General features: G+C 43.0%; 1 protein-coding gene across 1 annotated transcript; it reads right to left on the reverse strand.

Moving 5' to 3' along the window:
- Positions 1-632: 632 nt before the first annotated feature.
- LOC135243125 (palmitoleoyl-protein carboxylesterase notum1a) lies at positions 633-20,480 on the reverse strand. Its single transcript, XM_064314692.1, has 11 exons — positions 19,720-20,480; positions 10,876-10,928; positions 10,151-10,246; positions 8,375-8,435; positions 7,462-7,520; positions 7,012-7,114; positions 6,512-6,703; positions 6,003-6,100; positions 5,203-5,350; positions 4,999-5,046; positions 633-4,633 (listed from the first exon to the last, which is right to left on the reverse strand). Exons 1-11 carry the CDS (start codon positions 20,070-20,072, stop codon positions 4,327-4,329), a joined length of 1,518 nt encoding a protein of 505 aa, XP_064170762.1. The 5' UTR covers positions 20,073-20,480; the 3' UTR covers positions 633-4,326.
- Positions 20,481-20,729: the final 249 nt, after the last annotated feature.

Raw genomic sequence — 20,729 nt, forward strand, 5'->3', positions numbered from 1 at the left:
ATACTTTTGGACATATAGCTGTAAGGACCTGGGCTTTTAGACAGAGTTTATCCAGGATGTGGTCTTCAGTCAGAAATAAGACCTGACACATTGTTTTGGAATATATCACATGACAGATGTTTCAGAATGCATCTTAATTTGGGGAGGGGGATTAATGGCTTTATGTTTTTTCTGTTCTATTCTTTCTGAAAAAAATTTATGTTCTCCTCCTAACAAGAAATAAGTTCCAGTTCTCAAAATTGAAGCTGTCCTCTACAGTATGCTCAGTTAGCAAAGCAGAGACACAGCACCAATCATTATTACTCAATTTATCAGTACATGTGCTATTAAAGCAACGTAGAACACTTTATTTTAACAATTATGTATAGCAGAATGTATGATACAATGTATCACTTTTATGCAGGCGGGCATGCTAGCCTATCAGAGGGAATCATTTAGGGGCCTTGCTCAAGGGCACTTTGTCACACCCAGGGGTCAGGGATCAAACTGACAACTCTCCAGTTGCCAGACAACCACACTACCTCCTGAGCTAATGCCACCCCCCAGTGTAAATGTGTAACCATGATAAGATGATACCCTGTCTGTGTTCATTTCCCTTAGCCAAGAAAGGAACAGGTGTGTTATGAGGAATATAAAAAGGACAGCAGATTGTTTAATGGCATAACATGTTCTTTCTTCCGGTATGTTGAAATACATGCAATCAAAACAAAAGCCGAAGACATATTTACATTTTACAAAGAATCACTTCTCAGTCAAAATAACACTTATAAATATGATTTACATAATACAATAAATACATAAAATTACCAAAGTAGCTTGAGCTTTTGTTTGTTAAAAAATATGTTACAGAACAAAATACAATTAGTAATAAACATTTTTATCTGACTTGTTACATAGATGAAGTTAATTACCATTTATAAAACTTGATATTAACTGTCATTATATTAAAATAAGCGATATTCTATCCAACATACTTTAACTGTGCAGCATCTTCAGTTAATTTGTTGGCTTGCCAGGATTCAATTTTTATGTTTAAATGCCCATACACATTGACTTCACAAAAGACCAGCAAAAATGGTCCACCAATGACAGTTGACAGTTAGCTGACATCAGATTGGTTTTTGATATCACGTTCATTAAAATGGTCAGAAATTCCCTGCAGGAAAATTACCAAGCCAGGTCTGTCTTTATACATGTTCTGTGGTATGATATTAGGAGGATATGGCCGTTAAATCACGGGAGCATATTTGACATTTTTACGTACCTCCGCTCACAAATCCAAAGCCCTTCAACATTTTTTTGTGGCTGCACAATGTAGGAAATGTGAGCAGATATATCCTTACATAAAATTCATAATGGACGGAGGTGCCTAAGAGACACTGATGTTGTAGAATTTGTAGCTACAAATTCATATGTGAATTTGGAGCAGGCAGGACAGACAAATGGACTCAGTAATAGCAATTCATAATGTTTTTCATCATTTCCGGCAGATCAAATCAAAGTGAAAATACAAGTCATGCTTTTACTTTCTGCACACAGTCAGATATTATTCCTTGGAGCTCGACCATGTAACATTCAAATCTAGGAAAATGGAATTCTGACAAGCCTACGCTATCTTTATCTCACAAAAAAGAAAGAAAAATTGAAAACCGTGTAAAATAACATTTGAACATTCTGCTAACTGATGGCATGATTCTCCTCCCTGACTGTCACCACAATGGTGCAATCCGAGTTAATATTCAGAAAATGTACACATAAGCAGCGACTCTATAAGCTATAACCTAAAAAAAGACATAGCTTTGAAAATTCTACTGTGTTCTGTAAGCAAGAGAACCCTGTGATATTGGAAAGATTTGATCGCTGTCAAATGTGTGACGTGCACCGTACCGAACCCTGATGTCACAGGCAGCTGCTGTTCCGTGAACAGGACTCACCGTCGTCAGCTTCCGCGCAACAGCAGGAGAACGAGCCGCGTCGTTTGAAACGCTTCCCGGCTGCGCGTGCTGATTTCGGTTTCCGGCTGTTTTCGTTCAGCTTCTGATTGGACGTTGGGCAGTGTTTAAATTCATGGCAGCTGATATACGTCCTGTGCAAAAGTGATGTGCTGATTTATATGTGTTAAGATTTACATCTGCCCAAAAACATTGGAACAGCTGTCTCTAAAGCTAAAGCTTCATAGGTTGCTCGCTTGCATAACTGCTTGCCAAATTGGTGTGATTCAATTAAGCATTATATCAGTTTGTGTTACTAATTTGCTTGTTTTTTGAGGGGGGACATCAAGCAGAGTGAAGCTGAATAAATCAATTTTTTTGTGTCTTCCTGTTTACAAAACACCTTGACCACAATTCCTTTTCTTTTACAAAGGAGAAACATATTTCAAGTGGTATCATAGGACACAGATCAGTGTCTGACAGCAACCAGACCCACGAGAACTTATTCGAAACTAAAGCCAGGGGACACAACGCGCTTCCCGAGGGCCAGGAGTCCGAAAGCCTGTTTTAGAGGGCGACCTTTGACCTTTGATGAGGAATCTGTGTTTTCGGGAGTCGTTATGGGAGGAAGGACAAAAGGGGAAAGATCAAATTTGGCACTAAGACCCCCAAGTATAATATAGCCACACACTGAGCTAAAGCCAGACACGAAAGGAACAGCAAAGGAGACGCCTTCCTCTTCCACCCCTTACATGTGTAACTCTGCCAAGGTACACACTATACATCACCCGTGTAATGATCTACTATTTGGCTAAATGAGCAACCATTCTGCTAATTCAAACAGCCCCACCTCTTGACTGATACTGGCTTCCCATTCGCTGATGTTGTTCTCTTCATGGCCAGCAGAGGGTGCAAAATCACAGTTTTTAGAGGTAGACATTTCAAATGAAAAGACTAAGGGCTGGGGAATGAAGACTTCATTAGGCCATACAAGTAAGGCATGTAGGACTCCTTACAGCTTTACCTAAATGTCTCTTATGTCTACAGTAAGAAAGAGTTAGGCTAGCTCATGTAGAAAGTTGGTGAGATACTTAGAATAAACCAAGAGTATGGCCACTTTGCAGATTATTGCTAACTGACAAGAGGAGATGGTATGTAATTTTTATGAGTCCTTGTCATGTCAAAGATCACCAGAAACGTAAAGAGTTAGACTGTAAAACACGTGCAGTCCAATGCTGAACTTCTCATTTTATGTGTCATAGTGAATTGCAATCATGAAGGTTGTCTAGAAAAATAGCAGTGCTGCAAGTTAATAGCTTCTGTAGTTTTCCTGTCTCCCAGAATCTACTGCTTTCCAGAAGATGCTGCATTTCCCAACTTTACCTGCCTTGGAAGGGGGGGGGTTTCTCAGGGGTGAGAGGCTGGGGCAAGTCAGTGGCTCTAAGATCTCTCCATTCTTCCTCGTGCATCCTCTTCCTCCTCCTCCTCTTTCCTGGCTGCTGAAAGGCCATCCTCATGTCCTCTCTTCCCTTTAAGGAGGAGTGTCCAGTGTTCCGGGTTTCCAATTCAGAAAAAAAGTAGGTCTCAGGCCAGCTTTTATATACATGGCCCATATGCCATATTCATACACATAAACATTATATGTTATATAGAGGTTTTTTTAGTTACCATAAACACTACACTCTACAGTCCCTGTTGTATTTTGTCTTGTATATGAAATATGACAAAAACAAAGCCTAAAAAACCCTACAGTCAAAAATAAAGGTAAAAAAAGTTGTATCCTTAAAACGGGATTATATTCTTCATTATTATTTTTTTTTCTTTTACAACCAAAAGATCAGTTAAAAGAAAATAGAGTAGCAATGGATGCATCTTGCGGTCTTGAGGTCTGTTATAAGGGAAGTAGAGGGAGAGAGGGCGGAGCTTGAGGAGGCAATGTGGGCGTGGCTGGAGTTTGGGGGTGGGGTTATGGTTGGAGTGAGGACAGGGAAATAGTAAGGTGAAGTGTGCGGTCAGGGCATATATAAGTAAGGACGGAGCTTGAATTTGAGGGCAAGGTTGAAGTGCCCGTGAAGAAAAAAAACATGAATACTTAAAGCATAATTTAAAAAACTTTAATTAATACTTCAAGTATTCTAAGGTATAAAATAGTACGCTTCAAGTATACTCCAGCATACTATTTTTTCACATGGGTGGGAGTTATGCTGAGAGTGAGGCTGGGGTTAGGGTATAGAGGGGAACTGGACCAGGACAAAACAAAGACACAAACTGGTGATGTGGTGACGGGAGCTGGGACATGGGATGGAGGGGAATGGACGGAGTGAGTGATGGGAATTCGACTGGGTGTGAGAATATGAGAGTGGGCGGGGCGAGGAGATGGTGCTCCCTCATCCCTTTAGCTGCCGCTACTGAGCATGCCCAGGAGCTGGCTGGGGTCCATGCCCTGCTGCTGGGCCATCTTCTGCACGTCGAAGCCCATGTGCATGAGGAACTGGATCACGTTCATCTCCTGGCCGGTGTACTGGTCTCGGATGGTGGGGCAGGTGGGATTGCAGTGCGGCCAGGGGCAGCTGTCAATCAGGTGCACGGGACATCCCCTGGGCGGGGCCTTGTTGTTCTTGCTGTTGTCGTGGAGACTGCGGTCCCAGCAGTGCAGAGCCCTGGGCAGGGAAGTGCCTTTCACCTGGATGTCAATCCAGTAACTGTGACACAACACAAGAGGGCGCTATGGGTGAGCAGACCAGACCTTTTCTCATCTGACAAGTGCAGAGAATTGAGACAGACAATACTGATAAGGTTTTCCCAAAAAGTTTTCTCAAGGTTCTCTCCAGTGAACACCATCAGGCTGGGTACACCCACTGTAATAAAGTATTTTTGGCAGCATTATCCAACACCCACTATAAACTGGCATACGTAACGTTTTTTTGTACAAGGGGCTTATATTTGTGATGGGTAATTCATGAAACATGGAAATGTGAGCAAAACATTCTTAAAGGGAAAGTTTTTTTGTCCGTTTTGTGATCTAAATGGTATGTTGTATAAATGAAAACTGCCATTTTCCACTCACTTTCTGGTGATCACCTCATGTGATAGGCACGCTGGAGCAAACATGGCCCTGTGGGTTAAAAACAGCATGAAAGGAAAATAGACACACACAAAAAAAAAACAAAGAAATGCTGATTTGATGCTCAGTTGCGAGAGCATGAACTCAGGCTTGGACACGAAGGTCATGCAGTACCGGCTCTGACTGAAAGGGGGAGCCAATGCTTACGGAACGTCTTTGAGTGTGTTCCTCAGCTCATTGCCCAGGTTCTGGATGTATCGCCATTGGCCCTCCTGCACTGGCTGGCCTGTGAGGTGAATGTTATCCACTGTGAGCTGGGCCTCGTCAAACAGCCACTGGACTACAAATACAGGGCCTGGGGAGCAGACAAACACGCATATACACCGTGGTCGCTACGCATCATCATAGTCACATATTGCACAATACACACACACACACACACACACACACAGTCAAACTGTGCAGTCACCACACACATCACAGTCACTTACAGCACTGCTATACAAAATACAAATACACACACACACAGTTACCTAATAGTAAACACACAGGAATTTTCGCTGATAGAAGACACATGCAAACAGACATACACATATCATCAGTCCTGACTATAATCAGTGTATAAACCATTACATCATATGCATAACTGGCCCTGCTTTACACTCGGTGTCCCAAGCACCTGTGTTCTTACTCAATATATATGACAAAACAGTCCAACTACTGCGTATGCACATTTTTACACAGTATTTATAACTGTACACATTTAATTTACTTGATGAACTCAGTGTCACAACTGTGGTAAACAAGGAGAATGAATTAGCAGGCAAGCACTTAAAATAGGAACTCCTACAAGTACTATGTTACAACAAGCACATACACAGTGGTAACACCACGCCAACTTCAGTAATAACTATGTAATTACACTGCTATTATAGGCCCTGAATATAAAGTGGAACTGGAGGCAGAGGTAACAGTGGCAGTCAGCTCCATGCAGACCCAGCTCTTACTCTTTAGAGTGGGGTAGACTCTGTACCCAAAGAAGCAGTTCCACTCCTCCCCTTCATGGGCCTGTCTGCAGCGCTCTGGGACCACTCCACCCCAGTACCTGAAACAGGAGGTCAGAGCATAAGAGTTCTCTCTCTCTAGCCTCTGCACAACACATGCACATACCACACACACACACACACACACACCATACATATCATGCACACGTACACCATACATACCACACACACACACACAACATACAGCACACCATACACCCACCACACACACACTGCAACCACACCAAGACACACACCCCATACATGCACACTGCACGCACACACACACACACACACACAAACCATACATATCACACACGCACATGCACACGGACGCACCCACGCACACACACATATCATATATACCAAAAACACACATGCACGCACGCACCCACGCATGCACACATACCACACACACACACACGCACACACCGCGCACACACACACACACACACACACACTCTCTCTCTTACTGGATGCCCCTCTTGATAGCCTCGGTTGGGGCGCAGCTGATGGTGTCCACGCAGTCGGTGCAGCGGTACTGTTTGTTGTCCAGGAACCAGCCCGAGTCAGACAGGCCCCTCACCTGCACCCCTGTGTGGCCCAGCTCTGCAAGCTGCTCAGCCACCTGGTCTACATTCAGCAGCACCCCTGTCCCACCAGCGCTGTTCCAAAAACACACAAACACACAGGTCATAACTTTATTCCATTTCATGCACACACACACACACACACACACATACACACACACAGTCACACTCACACACAGTCACAACTCACTCACACACACACATACACACAGTCACACTCACACACAGTCACACACACACACACTCGCACGCACTCGCACTCGCACTCGCACTCGCACTCGCACACGCACACGCACACGCACTCGCACTCGCACTCGCACACACTCACACTCACACTCACACTCACACTCACACTCACACTCACACACACAGTGAACACTCACCTGCTCCCAGCCAGCAGTAGCACCTTGGCATTGTCCAGGCCCTTGACCAGCAGATCTTTGACCACCTCCTTAATGATCAGAGACCCCATAAAGGCATAATGACCTACAGGACACAACAAGAGTAAGTACACAAATAAACAACACAGCACGCACAACATACTCAACACACTATACAGGAAATATACAAAATACACACAGTATGCACAACATACTCACACACTATACATTAAATACATAAAATACACACAATATACACAACATACTCAACACACTATACATGAAATATACAAAAAACACACAACATACTCAACACACTATACATGAAATATATAAAATACACACACAACCACATGTAATATAAGTATGAAAAAAATACATAAATGTCACAAAATATACAGTACGCAATCCATGCAACAATAAGAAAGAAAACAGAGAAACATTTGCACTCACTTCGCTCTGTCCTGGCTGAGGCTCCACTCCACACATCACTAGAACAGTAGGGGACGAGCCTAGAATAACAGCATTCACACCGTCAGTCACATTGTCAGCATTCACTCATACACCAACAGAGAGCATACACACATTTATCAGTATAGAGCATTCACTCATTCTCCAACAGAGAGCATTTACTCGTTTATCAGTATAGAGCATTCACTCATACACCAACAGACAGCATTCACTCGTTTATCAGTATAGAGCATTCACTCATTCACCAACAGAGGAAATGACATTCACTCATTTATCAGTATAGAACATTCACTCTTTCACCAACAGAGCATTCACTCATTTATCAGTATAGAGCATTCACTCATTCTCCAACAGACAGCATTCACTCGTTTATCAATATAGAGCATTCACTCCTTTACCAACAGAGAGCATTCACCATTTATCAGTATAGAGCATTCACTCATTCCCAACAGACACATTCACTCATTTATCAGTACAGAAGCAATCACTCATTCACCAACAGAGAAAACATTCACTCATTATCAGAATGAAGCATTCCCCACTGCTACACAGAGGAACATGACATTCACTCATTATCAGTATGAATATCACTTTTCACCAACAGAGCATTCACTCATTTATCAGTATAGAGCATTCACTCATTCTCCAACAGACAGCATTCACTCGTTTATCAATATAGAGCATTCACTCCTTTACCAACAGACAGCATTCACGCATTCACTCATTTATCAGTATAAAGCATTCACTCATCCACCAACAGAGATCATTCACTCATTTATCAGTACAGAACAATCACTTATTCACCAACAGAGGAAATTACATTCACTCATTCACCCTACACAGGAAATGACACACATGCACACACTGACAAATACACAGAGGAGGTGGTACTCACACCATGTTGGCGTTCCACCAGTGAGGGTTCTCCTCAGGCTGGGGTGACAGTATACCTGTGCCTGAGGAGGATTCAGGATGTAATTATTTATCACAATTATTCATTCCCCAGAACAACCACCACACGCTAAATAATAACACACAGTCCATTCAATAGGTGGATAGGCAGACTTAAGATTTCTATTTTACGTTTGATTTTTTGTGTGCATCACAGAGGATGAGATTGACATATTAGCTGGTCTACATTAATCAGTGGATATTTTTATTCTTATTCCTTTCCTTTATTTTTATACCCTTTTGGAATGCCCAGCCATATTTTCAGGTTCTTCCCAGCACCAAAATGCCCTCAGAAAATTCAGGAGAGTGAACGCAAGCCTGTATGACCTCTGCGGCACACAGTGACCACAGCCCCTCTGTCCACTCTACTTTCATTGGCCTGGAGGACTGCACTTCAGAAAGGGGGGGTCGGGGGGGGTTCTGCAGGCAGACTGCATGCCCTTGGGTGAGCAGTCAATAATAAAATAAAACCTCTACGATTTCAAGTGAAGCAGCCCTGCAATTCTTTTAAACAGGCATCGATGCCATTTGCAGAATGCCTATTTCTCACATGCCTGTTCTTGATCTATAAGGGAAAAAGCTAAAATGGACACTAGCTGATATAAAAAGATGTGGTAAATAATTTTAATTAATTCAATATTTAATAGATTAATAAGCTGTAGGCAATGAAGTCAAGAGTGTGGACCTTTCTCCTTGAATGTGAGATTATATTTGCACACCCAAATGTGCTTTTGTGCTCATGCACACACACACACACACACACAAGCACACAAGCATGTTATTTCCCATTCCCTCTATGTTATAATCAGAGCACTAAAAACAGCCTTCATCCCGGTTTGAGAGACAGGCATTTCCACAATGTGTAACGATGTGTTCAGTATCCCTCTTCGACACGTTAGAGCAGAGGAGTACCACAGGTTCATCCCACAGCTTCAGCTGTCTGTCTCAAAACATAATAATAACCTGTCAGTCTAACAAAGCTGTCAGCATTTCTCTCTCACACCACCCGTCCATTCAAAGGTTGTTCGGGGAATACGTTCAGGCTGAGAGTGACTTTCCAGTAGAAAGAGGCCACCCTGGTACCGGTATGCCGATCAAGGGCACAGCCAAACGTGGCTTCAGCCGGCTTTCAAACCCAGAGCGCCAGGAGGCCCGTGTTCTAGCGGCTGTACCTACTAATGCTGCGGGAGCTGAGGGCTTTCCGCTGGCTACAGTTCTGACGCACAGTGGGGAAGCACTCCGTCTGTTTGAGAGTGGACCGCGTCTCATCTTACACACCACGTTCCTCTGAAGTGACATACAGCCAGGCCATGACTGAGGCAGCCCCGCGCTTTCATCGATGGTGCGGTGACGGCATTAACCCAACAGGGAATCAAACCCGCAACCTCCTGGTTAAGGACGCAGTCCATGAACTGCAGTGTAGGGCGGCAGTGTAGTATAACGGGCAAAGAACTGGTCTTGTAACCTAAAGGTCACAGGTTCGATTCCTGGGTAGGGCCCTGCCGTTGTACCCCTGAACAAGGTACTTAACCTGCATTTCTTCAGTATATACCCAGCTGCGTAAGTGAGCGCTATGTGAAAAGTTGCGTAAGTCGCTCTGGATAAGAGCGTCTGCTAAACGCCTGTAATGCAATGTAATGCAATGAACTGGACACCCATTTGCGTTTGCTCGGTGTCTGTGGACAGCAGGTGCGGCGCACGTGGACGGCGTCTCCCTCACCTGTCTTTGTGAGCGGCCATTGGGAGGAGCTCATGAGCCGTCTCATGGTCTCGTATCGGCTGTCGCAGTTCTCTTTGTTAAAGCAGTACCAGCCGCCTGCGTTTTTCAGACAGAAATGAAGGAAAAGGGCTATAAACGTACCCCTTAAGCTTTAAACAGCCCACCTCAATTCACAGCGAAGCTTCTCAAAACGTTTCCCCAATAAGACAACAACAACAAAAAAACAAAAAAAAAGAAAGAAATTTAGATGGAATTCTCTTCAATGAATATTTAGCAGGAGTTAAGCAGTGGAAAAAACAGCTATCCCCAAATTGCACCCCCCACAACTCCCACCTAATACAGACACAATCCTGTTTGAGTCTTACTGTATCACGTCTATGCATAACGGGGTTTTTCCACAGTAGAAAGTGTTCACTGAAATCAGTATAGAACTTTGAACTCAACTTTAATATACCAAAATTAAGCAAACATCACATTTTTTTATTATTATGCAGTATTTTAAATTCAGTGCAGTTTGTCATACTCTTTGTATGGCTTGCAAGTATCTAAAAACTGCACTTTTGCTTATGAGTTCAAATTTAATGGCATGCTGTGGGACATGTCAGTGTGCTGCTGCTGCATTTATGTCGACTGGATGTAGAACGTAAAAAGCGCACATGCCACCATTTGATCTGGATGGTTCTGCAGGACCTGAAAAATGGCAGTAAGACCAGCAGAGGGCTCACCTTCCAGGAATATCAACCACCGTCTGCTTCCTTTAGACTCCTTCAGGTAATACCTACAGGACACAGAGCACACAGAAGAACTCAATACACAAAGCCCATCAACTGCAGGCTATAATTATAAAGGCACATTATCTTTCATAAGCTATATTACTACTGCTATGACTACTACGCCAACTACTACTACTAATAATAATAATCATATTCAGAATTAATAAACATCATGGTTGTTTTTGTCATTTCATGCATGACAGAACATTGCTTATGTTTACTTAAACTTAGATCCTCCAGAATTAAATAATTACTAATTACTCCCATCTGTGCAGCAACACTTCATGCCCTCTAGTAGTACAAAAGTTATTACAACTTACGAAAGCTATTATGGGAGGGTGGGGGGGGGGGGGGATACAGACTAAACTAAAGAGCGTAATAATGTAAGGCTCCTCGCTGTTTAACTGAATTATTGCGCAAGAACTGAAAACCTGAAAACAAACTACGTGTTTGTCTGCTTTGTTTCGTTTTTCATCCCATTCTGACAGACAGAACCCCCGTTGGGGGAACAAAAAACACGAGCGAGCCCCTATTGCAGAGAGTCTGGATGAGTTCATAACTGACGCGCAGCTGAGTGACATTTTTGGCGTGAGACACGCGAGGCACCCGGAGACACGCGATCGCGCGATCAGCGATAGTTACAGCGTGTAAGCGCATCAGGGCTCCACGTTGTGCAAGCGGGTGACACAGTCGCAGCGGGCAGCTACATTGAGATGCACTGCAGCGTTTTCAACGCGCAGGGGACCGATTCGGCCGGAACAGAATTATCCCATACCCCCTCCGACGCGATATTTCAGTCATCATTCTTTAACAGTTGCCTCATAGAAGTCTTTCATGTGCCGCAGGATAAAATCGGCGCGACCCCTTGTCCTCTGTGATGAGGGAATTAAAAACAGAGATCAAACGCGGAGAGTCGTCGCCATGACTACGTCCACACGCCTCTCTGTTGCTATGGCGCCCTTATTGTTCCGGCGGGGTACTCTCTCACGAGAGTCTTGGCATGCGCTCCACTGGCACGGTCAGGATTCCCCAGAGCTAGGGAACAAACCGCTGGCTTTCATCTCTGCCGACCTCTTTAAATCTCATCTGACTGCGTAAATCCGTGATCAAGGACAGGCAAGGGACAATGACAGCACAAACTTTAGACTTTCATCCGTCAGTTTCCATAGCGCAGCATTTACAATAGTGAGTCGCGCTTTCACTGTAATTAACACATTATAAAGAGTTGCAATGTAATTTATGCAATGTAATTTAAACGTTAAAATAACGTTAAAATAATCTGAGAGCCAGACTTAATCACAATAAGGTGTATGCTGCACATTTAGCATCTTGAAGGGCTAAGTAGTCTACCACAGCAGGTAGTTCAAAAGCTCCCGTTCGACTTATCACACAACCAAGAGAAAGTGACTGTTTGGGGAGCACCCACTCTGGGGGTACTGCTGTTTGCAGACTTTGGGCAGGTGCATGGCAGCAACCCACCCCTGATTCGTCCTCATTTTGGACTGTGTCATTTGCCAAATCCCAATTCCAAATATGTGACATGAAATGCAGAAGACACTTAGGGATTTATATGGATGTATTTAAATCCTCTTTTGCAAGTGAGACCTAGAAACACTGGTCAATGCTGGCAATACCGGTTAACGTTTGCTTACGCTTAATTACCACAGATAGCTGTCTATTATTGCATGTTTCTCTCGTGTACTGCACATTTCTTTGTCCTTGAGTTTGTTGTAGTAACGTAGCGTTTTAGTATAGAGACACAAAGATGATCCAATGTCCACGCTCTGTCCGCACAGAATTTTACCCTGGTGTTCACCGCTGGGTAACTTCCCCGGACCGAACTGACTAGTGACCCTTCGGCACTTCGTCATTGCCTTCTGTACCCTCCCTGCAAATGCACTGCCTGTTCCCTTAACCCAAACTTCTCCATAATCTGCCACCACTTTAATAGTCTGCCCAGGGCCTGGCAGGATTGGATGCCCGCCACCCTCGGGATGTACCCAAGATTTCTTCCTGTTTCCTCCTGGGGGGGTGGTGGGGGGTTCATGGAGCCTTGGCCAAAAAATGTGTGCAAAAAAGTCCTTTGTTAAAAGTGCCCTACGAATAAAACTGAAGTGAACTGAATTGAAACTCAGCTACCCCAGAGAAAGTGGCCGTTCAGCCTGTGGACAGCTGAATGAATTACATAAACCAGCGACCCCCAAACCATATGCCTGGGGATCATATTCAACTCATTTATATTCTGACTGGTCTGCTGCTATTGCTGAAGACAATCTTCCAGATTATACTTCAGATCTATTTTCTATAATGGCATATAGCTGTTGATCTTGTGGACCTCCAGGACCAGGGTTTGTCATCCCAGGCACCCAGAACAGAAATTAATCTGCCTCTGACAGCACACTGATGTAAGTGGTGACAACAAAAATAGCTGAAGAGATGGTGCATAACATGGAAAGAGGAGCAGGATTTCATTCCAGTGACTTAAATTATTTTATCATCTGAAAAGCTAAACTACACTGATAGATCTAGTCCAGCAAACACTGGTGGGTGTTGGAACAATGAAGACCATAAATATTAATGCAAATATTATACAAATGTCACAAAAATTACCTATAGAGGAACCAATGTAAAGCATAAACCACCAGAGCTAATAGGTGTAGCTACTTCGTGCAAATATATTTGTGATAAAGGTAAATTCATTCGCCATGTTGTAAGTCACTTTGGGGAAAAAAAAGTCTGAAAAACGGCATCATTGTAAATGGTAAAGTGTATCAAAGTTCAAGGAATTAAAGCAACAACTCCGTACACAAATGTCACACGTACACATTAATAGTCCATCAAAAGCACATATTTATATTTTGTGTGAAAGCTTTCTTATGTTCAGCTTGGGCACACCATCCCTATTGACAGTCGCTATTGCAGCAATATGTCTCAAATGTGCCACTGGGCATTCAAATTGGGGAGAAACATAGCAAACAAAACAAAAAATACAGTTAAAGAGTTATTTCACATTGTTTGTTCCCCCCATTTAAATGCTGGGTCTTTCAGTCACCGTTTTATCTCTTGTAGTCCGTCACAGGAGCGGACAGCTGGCAGACTGGCAGAGTCATGGAGAGCAAAACCTCCCAGAGATATTAGGGGCGTCACCCAAACCAGGACAGCATGCGGACATATTAATATGGAAATTGGCACATCCTGCACTCACCCTCTATCACAGGGAGGAGCTCATTCCTAAAACTAAACCACCAAAAATCAAACCCAACTCCCAGTGCTTCTGAACCACAAAGGAGATGTGGTAATTTAATAGTACCAGAACAGTAAAAAAAAAAAAAAAGCCATATAAATTACTCAGACTTAGTCATTCTTGCAGTGACTGCAATGCGAGTAAGGCTCTCTCTGGTCCCAGAGGCACTAAAGGGTGAAGTGAAAGTGCACCCGTTACCGCAGAGACCCAGCCAGCTGTGGCCACAATGCCTGCCGAGGAGGCCGGTTCGGTGACCATTCCAAAAAGCATCCCACCTTGAAAGGCGCAAATCTGGAGCTGGTCAAACAGATCGAGCAAATGAAAAAACCAGACTCGTTCACACACGGGGGTCGAGCTGTGTCAGGGCATCCTGTCAGATTCTGCGCAGAATCTCCCCGAAAAACGAATGCCCATAGCGATCCCCATAGCGACCGCTGGACAGAAGTGTCAACAGTTGTTTCTTGTAGGAGGGGCTGCTAAAGTGCTCGTCCTGTTGAGGTGCTGTTCCAGTGCATGGGCGAGCCTCAGGGTGTGGTCTCGAATTCGACCTACAGGTGGAAGCGCCTTCCTCTCAAACGAGTGAACCCCCCCCACCTCGCTCACCGCATGTTTTTCGGGTGTAGGATATATGGTGAGTCGCAGGGGAAGCCACAAAAATAGGTAACCGCCCATTTTAAAAACGTATCTTAAATCAATGCTCTAATCGGTCGGTTCCTTTCCAACAGGAATTCCATTACATTACAGTCACATTACTTCACTTGGCAGGCTCATCCACGCAGAGTGACAGTAGTGGAGAGCATCAGAGAAATTAATTTTACCTGGCCAGGAACAATTCGTGGGACACACCAGCAGAATCTTTTTTGTGAGCCCTTTCATCACACAAACACACTGAGCTGATTCCCATTTAATAACACAGTTTACACCTCAGCTATTACCTTAATGGAACTGCAACCCCTTTTTGCACAGACACAGACGTGCTTTTCGTCTCATGCAGAGTTTATTTCCCTTGAACAAAATAGTTCACACCTCGGCTACAGTCTTCAAGGAACACCCTGCTCTCGCTCCAAAGAAAGTGGTAGCGAGACGGATTAGGAGTCTCCCTTCATATGACTCCTTTCTGCCTCCCTGTGATGCAGATCGCGATGCACACTGATCCACACAGCACGTTTCATATTAGACCTTGACGCAAAACATGTGCGCAGACCCAAGGGTTTGATCGCACGTCGAAACATTTGGCTTTCATTTTACAGCTAGAGTGCTCTTTTTAACAAACAAAGACAGGGATAAGGTAATGAAAACTGCAAGCAATTACTGCCACTTACTGTACCCAGTGTTGAGAACTGCAGTGAGGGATGACGTTCAGCCAACCGCCGTACTGCTTTAATGGAGTCACAGGTACGATTGTGCAAGACATTTTATCGCAAATACACTAGAGGCCACTGAACTCTTATTCATAACTGAATGAACACCACCACAGCTTGGTGATGTCAGACAGGCAGTGATGGGTTGTGACGGGGGGGGGGGGGTTAAAATAGGCTCTGGCACTGTTCTCTGTGCTACCTGACCCGTTGCCTCGCTCATCAGAAGCAGGCAGTATTGCAGTTTTCAGGTACGGTCAAAACACCGCACCACCACCATGTGGAACATTAGCAGTGGGAGCCTCCAATCACTGGAATGCCTTTGCCTATCTCAGCTTCATCAGCTCTCCAGGAAGGGTGTGTGGAGGCAATACTATCAGCATCCGTAACCCGTCCAAAGACCTGTACCTATTTCTGTTTGTGTTGTATGGTTAATTAATGCATGTGTTTGTCAGCGTGCCAGGAAATGCATTAATGTGGTTCATTGAGTGCAATAAATAAGCATTGTTTTCATTTTTTTGTTTATTCCTTACTATTTACACTTAATCTCAGCTACCATTTCCTTCTGAATTTATTAATCGACAGTAGTGGGTTTTTCTGCAAATTTACAGAAACTTCTAGATATATAAAATATACGTTATCACATGTCAAACTGTCTGGGCCAAAAACACACACTAAGCCTGAAATAATATTTAAAATCCCAGAGACTAAATTACCCCAATCTAATTGTGTCTTTAAGACAATCTAGCTGTCTCTTTAATTGCACATCAAAGGTAATCAATAATCAATTTATCAATACATTATCCACATGGATGAAATGTAAATGCTATGTAAAATGTTGTGTAAGTCGCTCTGGGTAATAGCATCTGCTAAATGCCTGTAATGTAATTTAACGCAATGTAATGTATAGTCATTAAAAAACGGTGATTGCCTTGTCCATGTGGAAACCAGGAAGGTGGGATCTCTCAGTGTGCGGTGGAGGAGATGCTGGGAACATGCACCCCAACTTGCTTTCCCTAGGTCATCTATTAAAACATCGATCTTAAACAGTCTCTAAAGTTCGCAGTAAAGGGCACTGTGCTCAACAGCATGAATCACAGCTCTATCTGAATCTACGGACAGGTTGTTGTTCAGGTAAATGGAATGCCGCCCGTAACGCGTGGACAACGAACACAGAATTGTGACATCAAGAATCATGGAGCCAAAGGGAGTTTAGTGATAGGCACAAAGATACCTGGACTGACCACCAGCCACCCACTGGCTAATCCAGGCTTTATCCTCAGATTGCTTTCCAACTGTACATCTTAAATGTGCTGCTAAGGAAGTGCTTTTTTCATTTAATGTTAAAATTTGCCAGGAGTTGCTTCACGAAATGAGACAGATGAGTGGTAAATCAAACTGGCAAATTATTTTTCAAACATACATACTTTCTTTTTCAGAAGACCAAACAGAAGTATGAGCATTTCAGTTCTCCTGGAGAGAAGTCACTAATTACGAAAATACAGACTTGATGTTCTTTGGCACTGTTTTTATTTTCTGCTACATTATGATAAAAATGTATTCAAGAAACAAACAAACTATAATATGAGTGTATTATTTACGTTTGTCTCCTGGATAACGGATTTCATTTGTGATAAAAAAATTATTAAGTAAATTCAGTTTATGCTCATTTTTATTAATCTATGACCATATTAATGCGACATTTAAGTGGAAAAGCAGTCCATAGAGAAATGTGCCACTGAAATTTAAGTTGGAACCGCAAGGCAAGACGGCTGGATTTCATTCATTAAGTGGAAACGGTGGAAACTGAAGCAGGCCGACTGGCACGAAGCTTTCTTGGCGCACGACAGTAATCGGTTAGCAAATCCTGGATCAATGCTAGAGACGCAATGCACCCGGAGTGTGTTGGGTTCCAGCGTATGACACCAAGGTCGTCAGATTTGAGTTTCCAATGTATGTAAAATGTCTGTCAATGGAGGAGAGTATTTTCACAGTAAAGGTCTGACATACACGGCAGGCATTAGTTTAAGGTAAGGGGGTAGTCGTGTATATAGGTCCTATAAGTCATATTTTATTAAATTATTTGGGAATGAAAACCCCTAGCACCTGGCTACACAGTAGTGCTCGCTTGATGCTGGTGTGGGGAATCACAAGTCAAAGGAGAACGCGGCTGTCCGCAACTTGTAGGCTAGTCCGTCGGCAAATTTAACTGGACATACGTTGAGTCTGATCAACCGACATAAAAAAGTTTGTATCGCTGAGGGGATAAAAGAATTTTCAAATCACCAATCCTCAAACGTAAATGAAGCAAACAAAATGCATGATAATGTCCCTACGAGCTCGACGAGGTCCAAAGCAAAAAGACTAAATCCAAAAAAATGTAGGTTAAGAAAAAGAGTTTTCTAGATTTTACAGCAACCCCACATAACCGTCCAAAATCTATTAGTTTCCAAAATAGGATAGGACATTACTGGATTGTAACGCGTCTGTCCGCAGTATGGAGAAGAAGGGGATGCTCCGGATGTTTGGTATTTTTTTTTTCTTTCTTGGACGGCAGCCAGGTGCACTGCACGAGTCATTTCGCCTCACATAAACCGTGGTCTCTCTCTGGAGAGGAATCCCTTTGATCTATCACAGCCTCGCGGAGTAATTCGCCAGGCAGTTCAAAGGCGCGCGCCTAATATATTTCCGCGAAAATAACTGGACGCTGTCAAGCGGTCCCTAATGCTGTGCGCTGCCAGCAAGTCGCCAGCGCCATGCAAAACACAACAGTGTTAATCGCATATGAGAGACCGAAATTGGCTGTTTGCAGTGGTCTCAAGGAAAACCGAGAACTATCGTGTCATGCGTGCATTTAGGCGCGTATTCTTGACGCTTGATGCAAATGACATCAGCTAGTTTTAGTTTGTTCTAAACGTCTGTACAACAATGCTGAATAAAATCTAAACTAATTAGTCGGTATATGTACTTGAAACAATTAAGTTTAAGAGACAAGCCTTATGGACAAGGGACAATCCTATAGGCTTCACCTACTGCATTACAGTCTAATGTAAAACCTAATGAAGGCTATAATGTGTGGCAAGTCCATGGAATAATGTCACGAGAGCACAGCCTTTCCAACAATTGACAGGTTGATTTAAAATAACTATATAACTATTGCGATTGAAATACACAAAAGAGCTAATCGCATGCCACCCTTCAATGCTGAACTGAAGTTTAAAATCGCAGTGAGACTGAACAATATCAAAATCAGAAAAGTATGCATACCGTCTCCTCGTCCAAATGAGTGCTTCCATTATTAGTAAGAGGGTCTATTTCACTGTCAGTCAGTTTGTAATTGAGCGCTTGCGTAATTGGTCCAGTATTTATCAAGATATGCTATTTATACCAAGAAATAGCCTATTGCTTATCTTAGCCTCTTGTCATATTTTGTTTGACATGTTTTCAAATAGCTTTAATAAACCGGAGAAATATTTTATGTCGTTAATAGGTACTTGGCTTAGCTTCAATAGTTTTTATTGCATTTTCACGGGAATCATTTATGGAAACAATACGTAGGGGCTACGGAAACAAATAAATACAATTTAAAAAACACACATAAGCAAACAGTTCGGTTTCAATCAAAGTTAGACCTTACATCCTACAGAGCGTACAGAATCGATAATAAGCTTCCTCTTTTAAACCCAAGCAATTTGTGAGTCGAACCAAATAAACACACCCTAAAATATCTAGGAATGGTCATTACCATGTAACTTGAACCTAATTGTGAAACGAAATTTCAATCACATTCTATAATTGCTATGATACGTACATTTGATATGAAGGCATAGTGGCATATTAATCACGATGATCAGATGTAGGACTTCCTCTTACTTAGTCTTGCGCGCTGTGCTGCGACCTTTAAGCGAAGTCACATGTTCAATTTGCATCAAAATAAATTTCTTATTCTAATGCGTAAATAGATCAAGACACTCAAATATTGTACTTAGTCGTGTGACTAATTGTGTCCAGTGTGGAACGGGTTGTTATGGATAAAATTGCGACATTTGGGTAGATGTACAGTCGTCACGGTTCAGGAAGCACGTGCCATGTCCGCTGCTTTTTCTGTTTGAAATCTTATACATGGTATGGCAGCATCTTGCATGCGTATTAGTAGGCCTGCAACTTAATTTGGCTGTTTAAAGGTACACTTACCCTGCAGGGGTTCCGTCGTTGCACGTGACGGATGTATTCTCCAGAAAATGCAATTTCATGTCATAGTCAAGTTTTTGGGCGGAGCACGGGTAAAGAGACTGCGCTAGGTTCTTGACTTGGGTCATAAAATTGTCCATGTTTTCTTCAACTGCGGTGAAATCCAAGGGAAAGCTTTCCGTGGCCTCGCCCCGGTCCCGGTACGTGGGAGAGGACTGTGTCCGTCGTGGTTGTGGGTTTCGCCCGCCTCGAGATTTTCTCCCACCAAGGGCACCGGTGTGCAGCAAGGTGAGCAAAAAAACTGAATGGAACAGCCTCACGGTCCTCCTTCTCCCCGAAAAGCACTCGAACTTCATTTCCGCTTTTGGTCTTTATTTTCTGCCCTCTGTATAATTAGTTCCTCTCCCTTTGATTTTTGAGATTTAGGGCTGTAATGATTTAAACGAATAACAAGATAAGATACAAGTGAATTATTAAATTAATAAATAACAGTACAAAAAATGTAACACTACAGGTAAACGCCTGTGTCATATGCCTGTAATGCACAGAATTGGTATTTATTATTTATCTACAACAGTGTCATTCGCAATAGTTTTAAAAATAAATTTGCATGCACGTTTTAGTATTCTACTATAGTTGTATTCGCGCATAAAAACGCTATTTTATGAAAATCTCTCTCTCGGTGTATTCCCGGTGTTTCCAAGAGCAAAGGATTTGGATTTTCTCAAGACTGCCACTGTTTTGGTTCCAGCCTGTCGGGTGAACTACTTCTGCCACGGGCTCTCGAACTTTATTCAAACTTCGTTCCCTTGTCTCTCAAGTGAGCCAATCGCAATAGAGGGCCGGACAAAGGGGCGTGATCTAGAGAGACAGGCTTCTCCCCGTTTCAGTGTTTTAAGAAAGATGCCCACGCGTCTGCTCTTTTGATCTACGATATATTATTTCATGTGGTGTTCTTTTTTCTTGCCTTGCATGGTTATTTCCCACTCCCCATGAATTTATGGAGTGCGAAT

Source organism: Anguilla rostrata, chromosome 17 (genome assembly GCF_018555375.3).
Source record: "Anguilla rostrata isolate EN2019 chromosome 17, ASM1855537v3, whole genome shotgun sequence".
Lineage (NCBI taxonomy): Eukaryota > Metazoa > Chordata > Actinopteri > Anguilliformes > Anguillidae > Anguilla > Anguilla rostrata.

What these genes read in the sequence shown, in the direction of transcription:
- LOC135243125 (XM_064314692.1), bottom strand. Translation starts at nt 20,072, where the DNA reads ATGAAGTTCGAGTGCTTTTCGGGGAGAAGGAGGACCGTGAGGCTGTTC. An exon ending in GTGGTTGATATTCCTGGAAG is followed by an intron (nt 10,247 to 10,875) that starts GTGAGCCCTCTG and finishes TGAAAAACGCAG; the next exon opens with GCGGCTGGTACTGCTTTAAC. An exon ending in CTCAGCCAGGACAGAGCGAA is followed by an intron (nt 7,115 to 7,461) that starts GTGAGTGCAAAT and finishes TGTGTCCTGTAG; the next exon opens with GTCATTATGCCTTTATGGGG.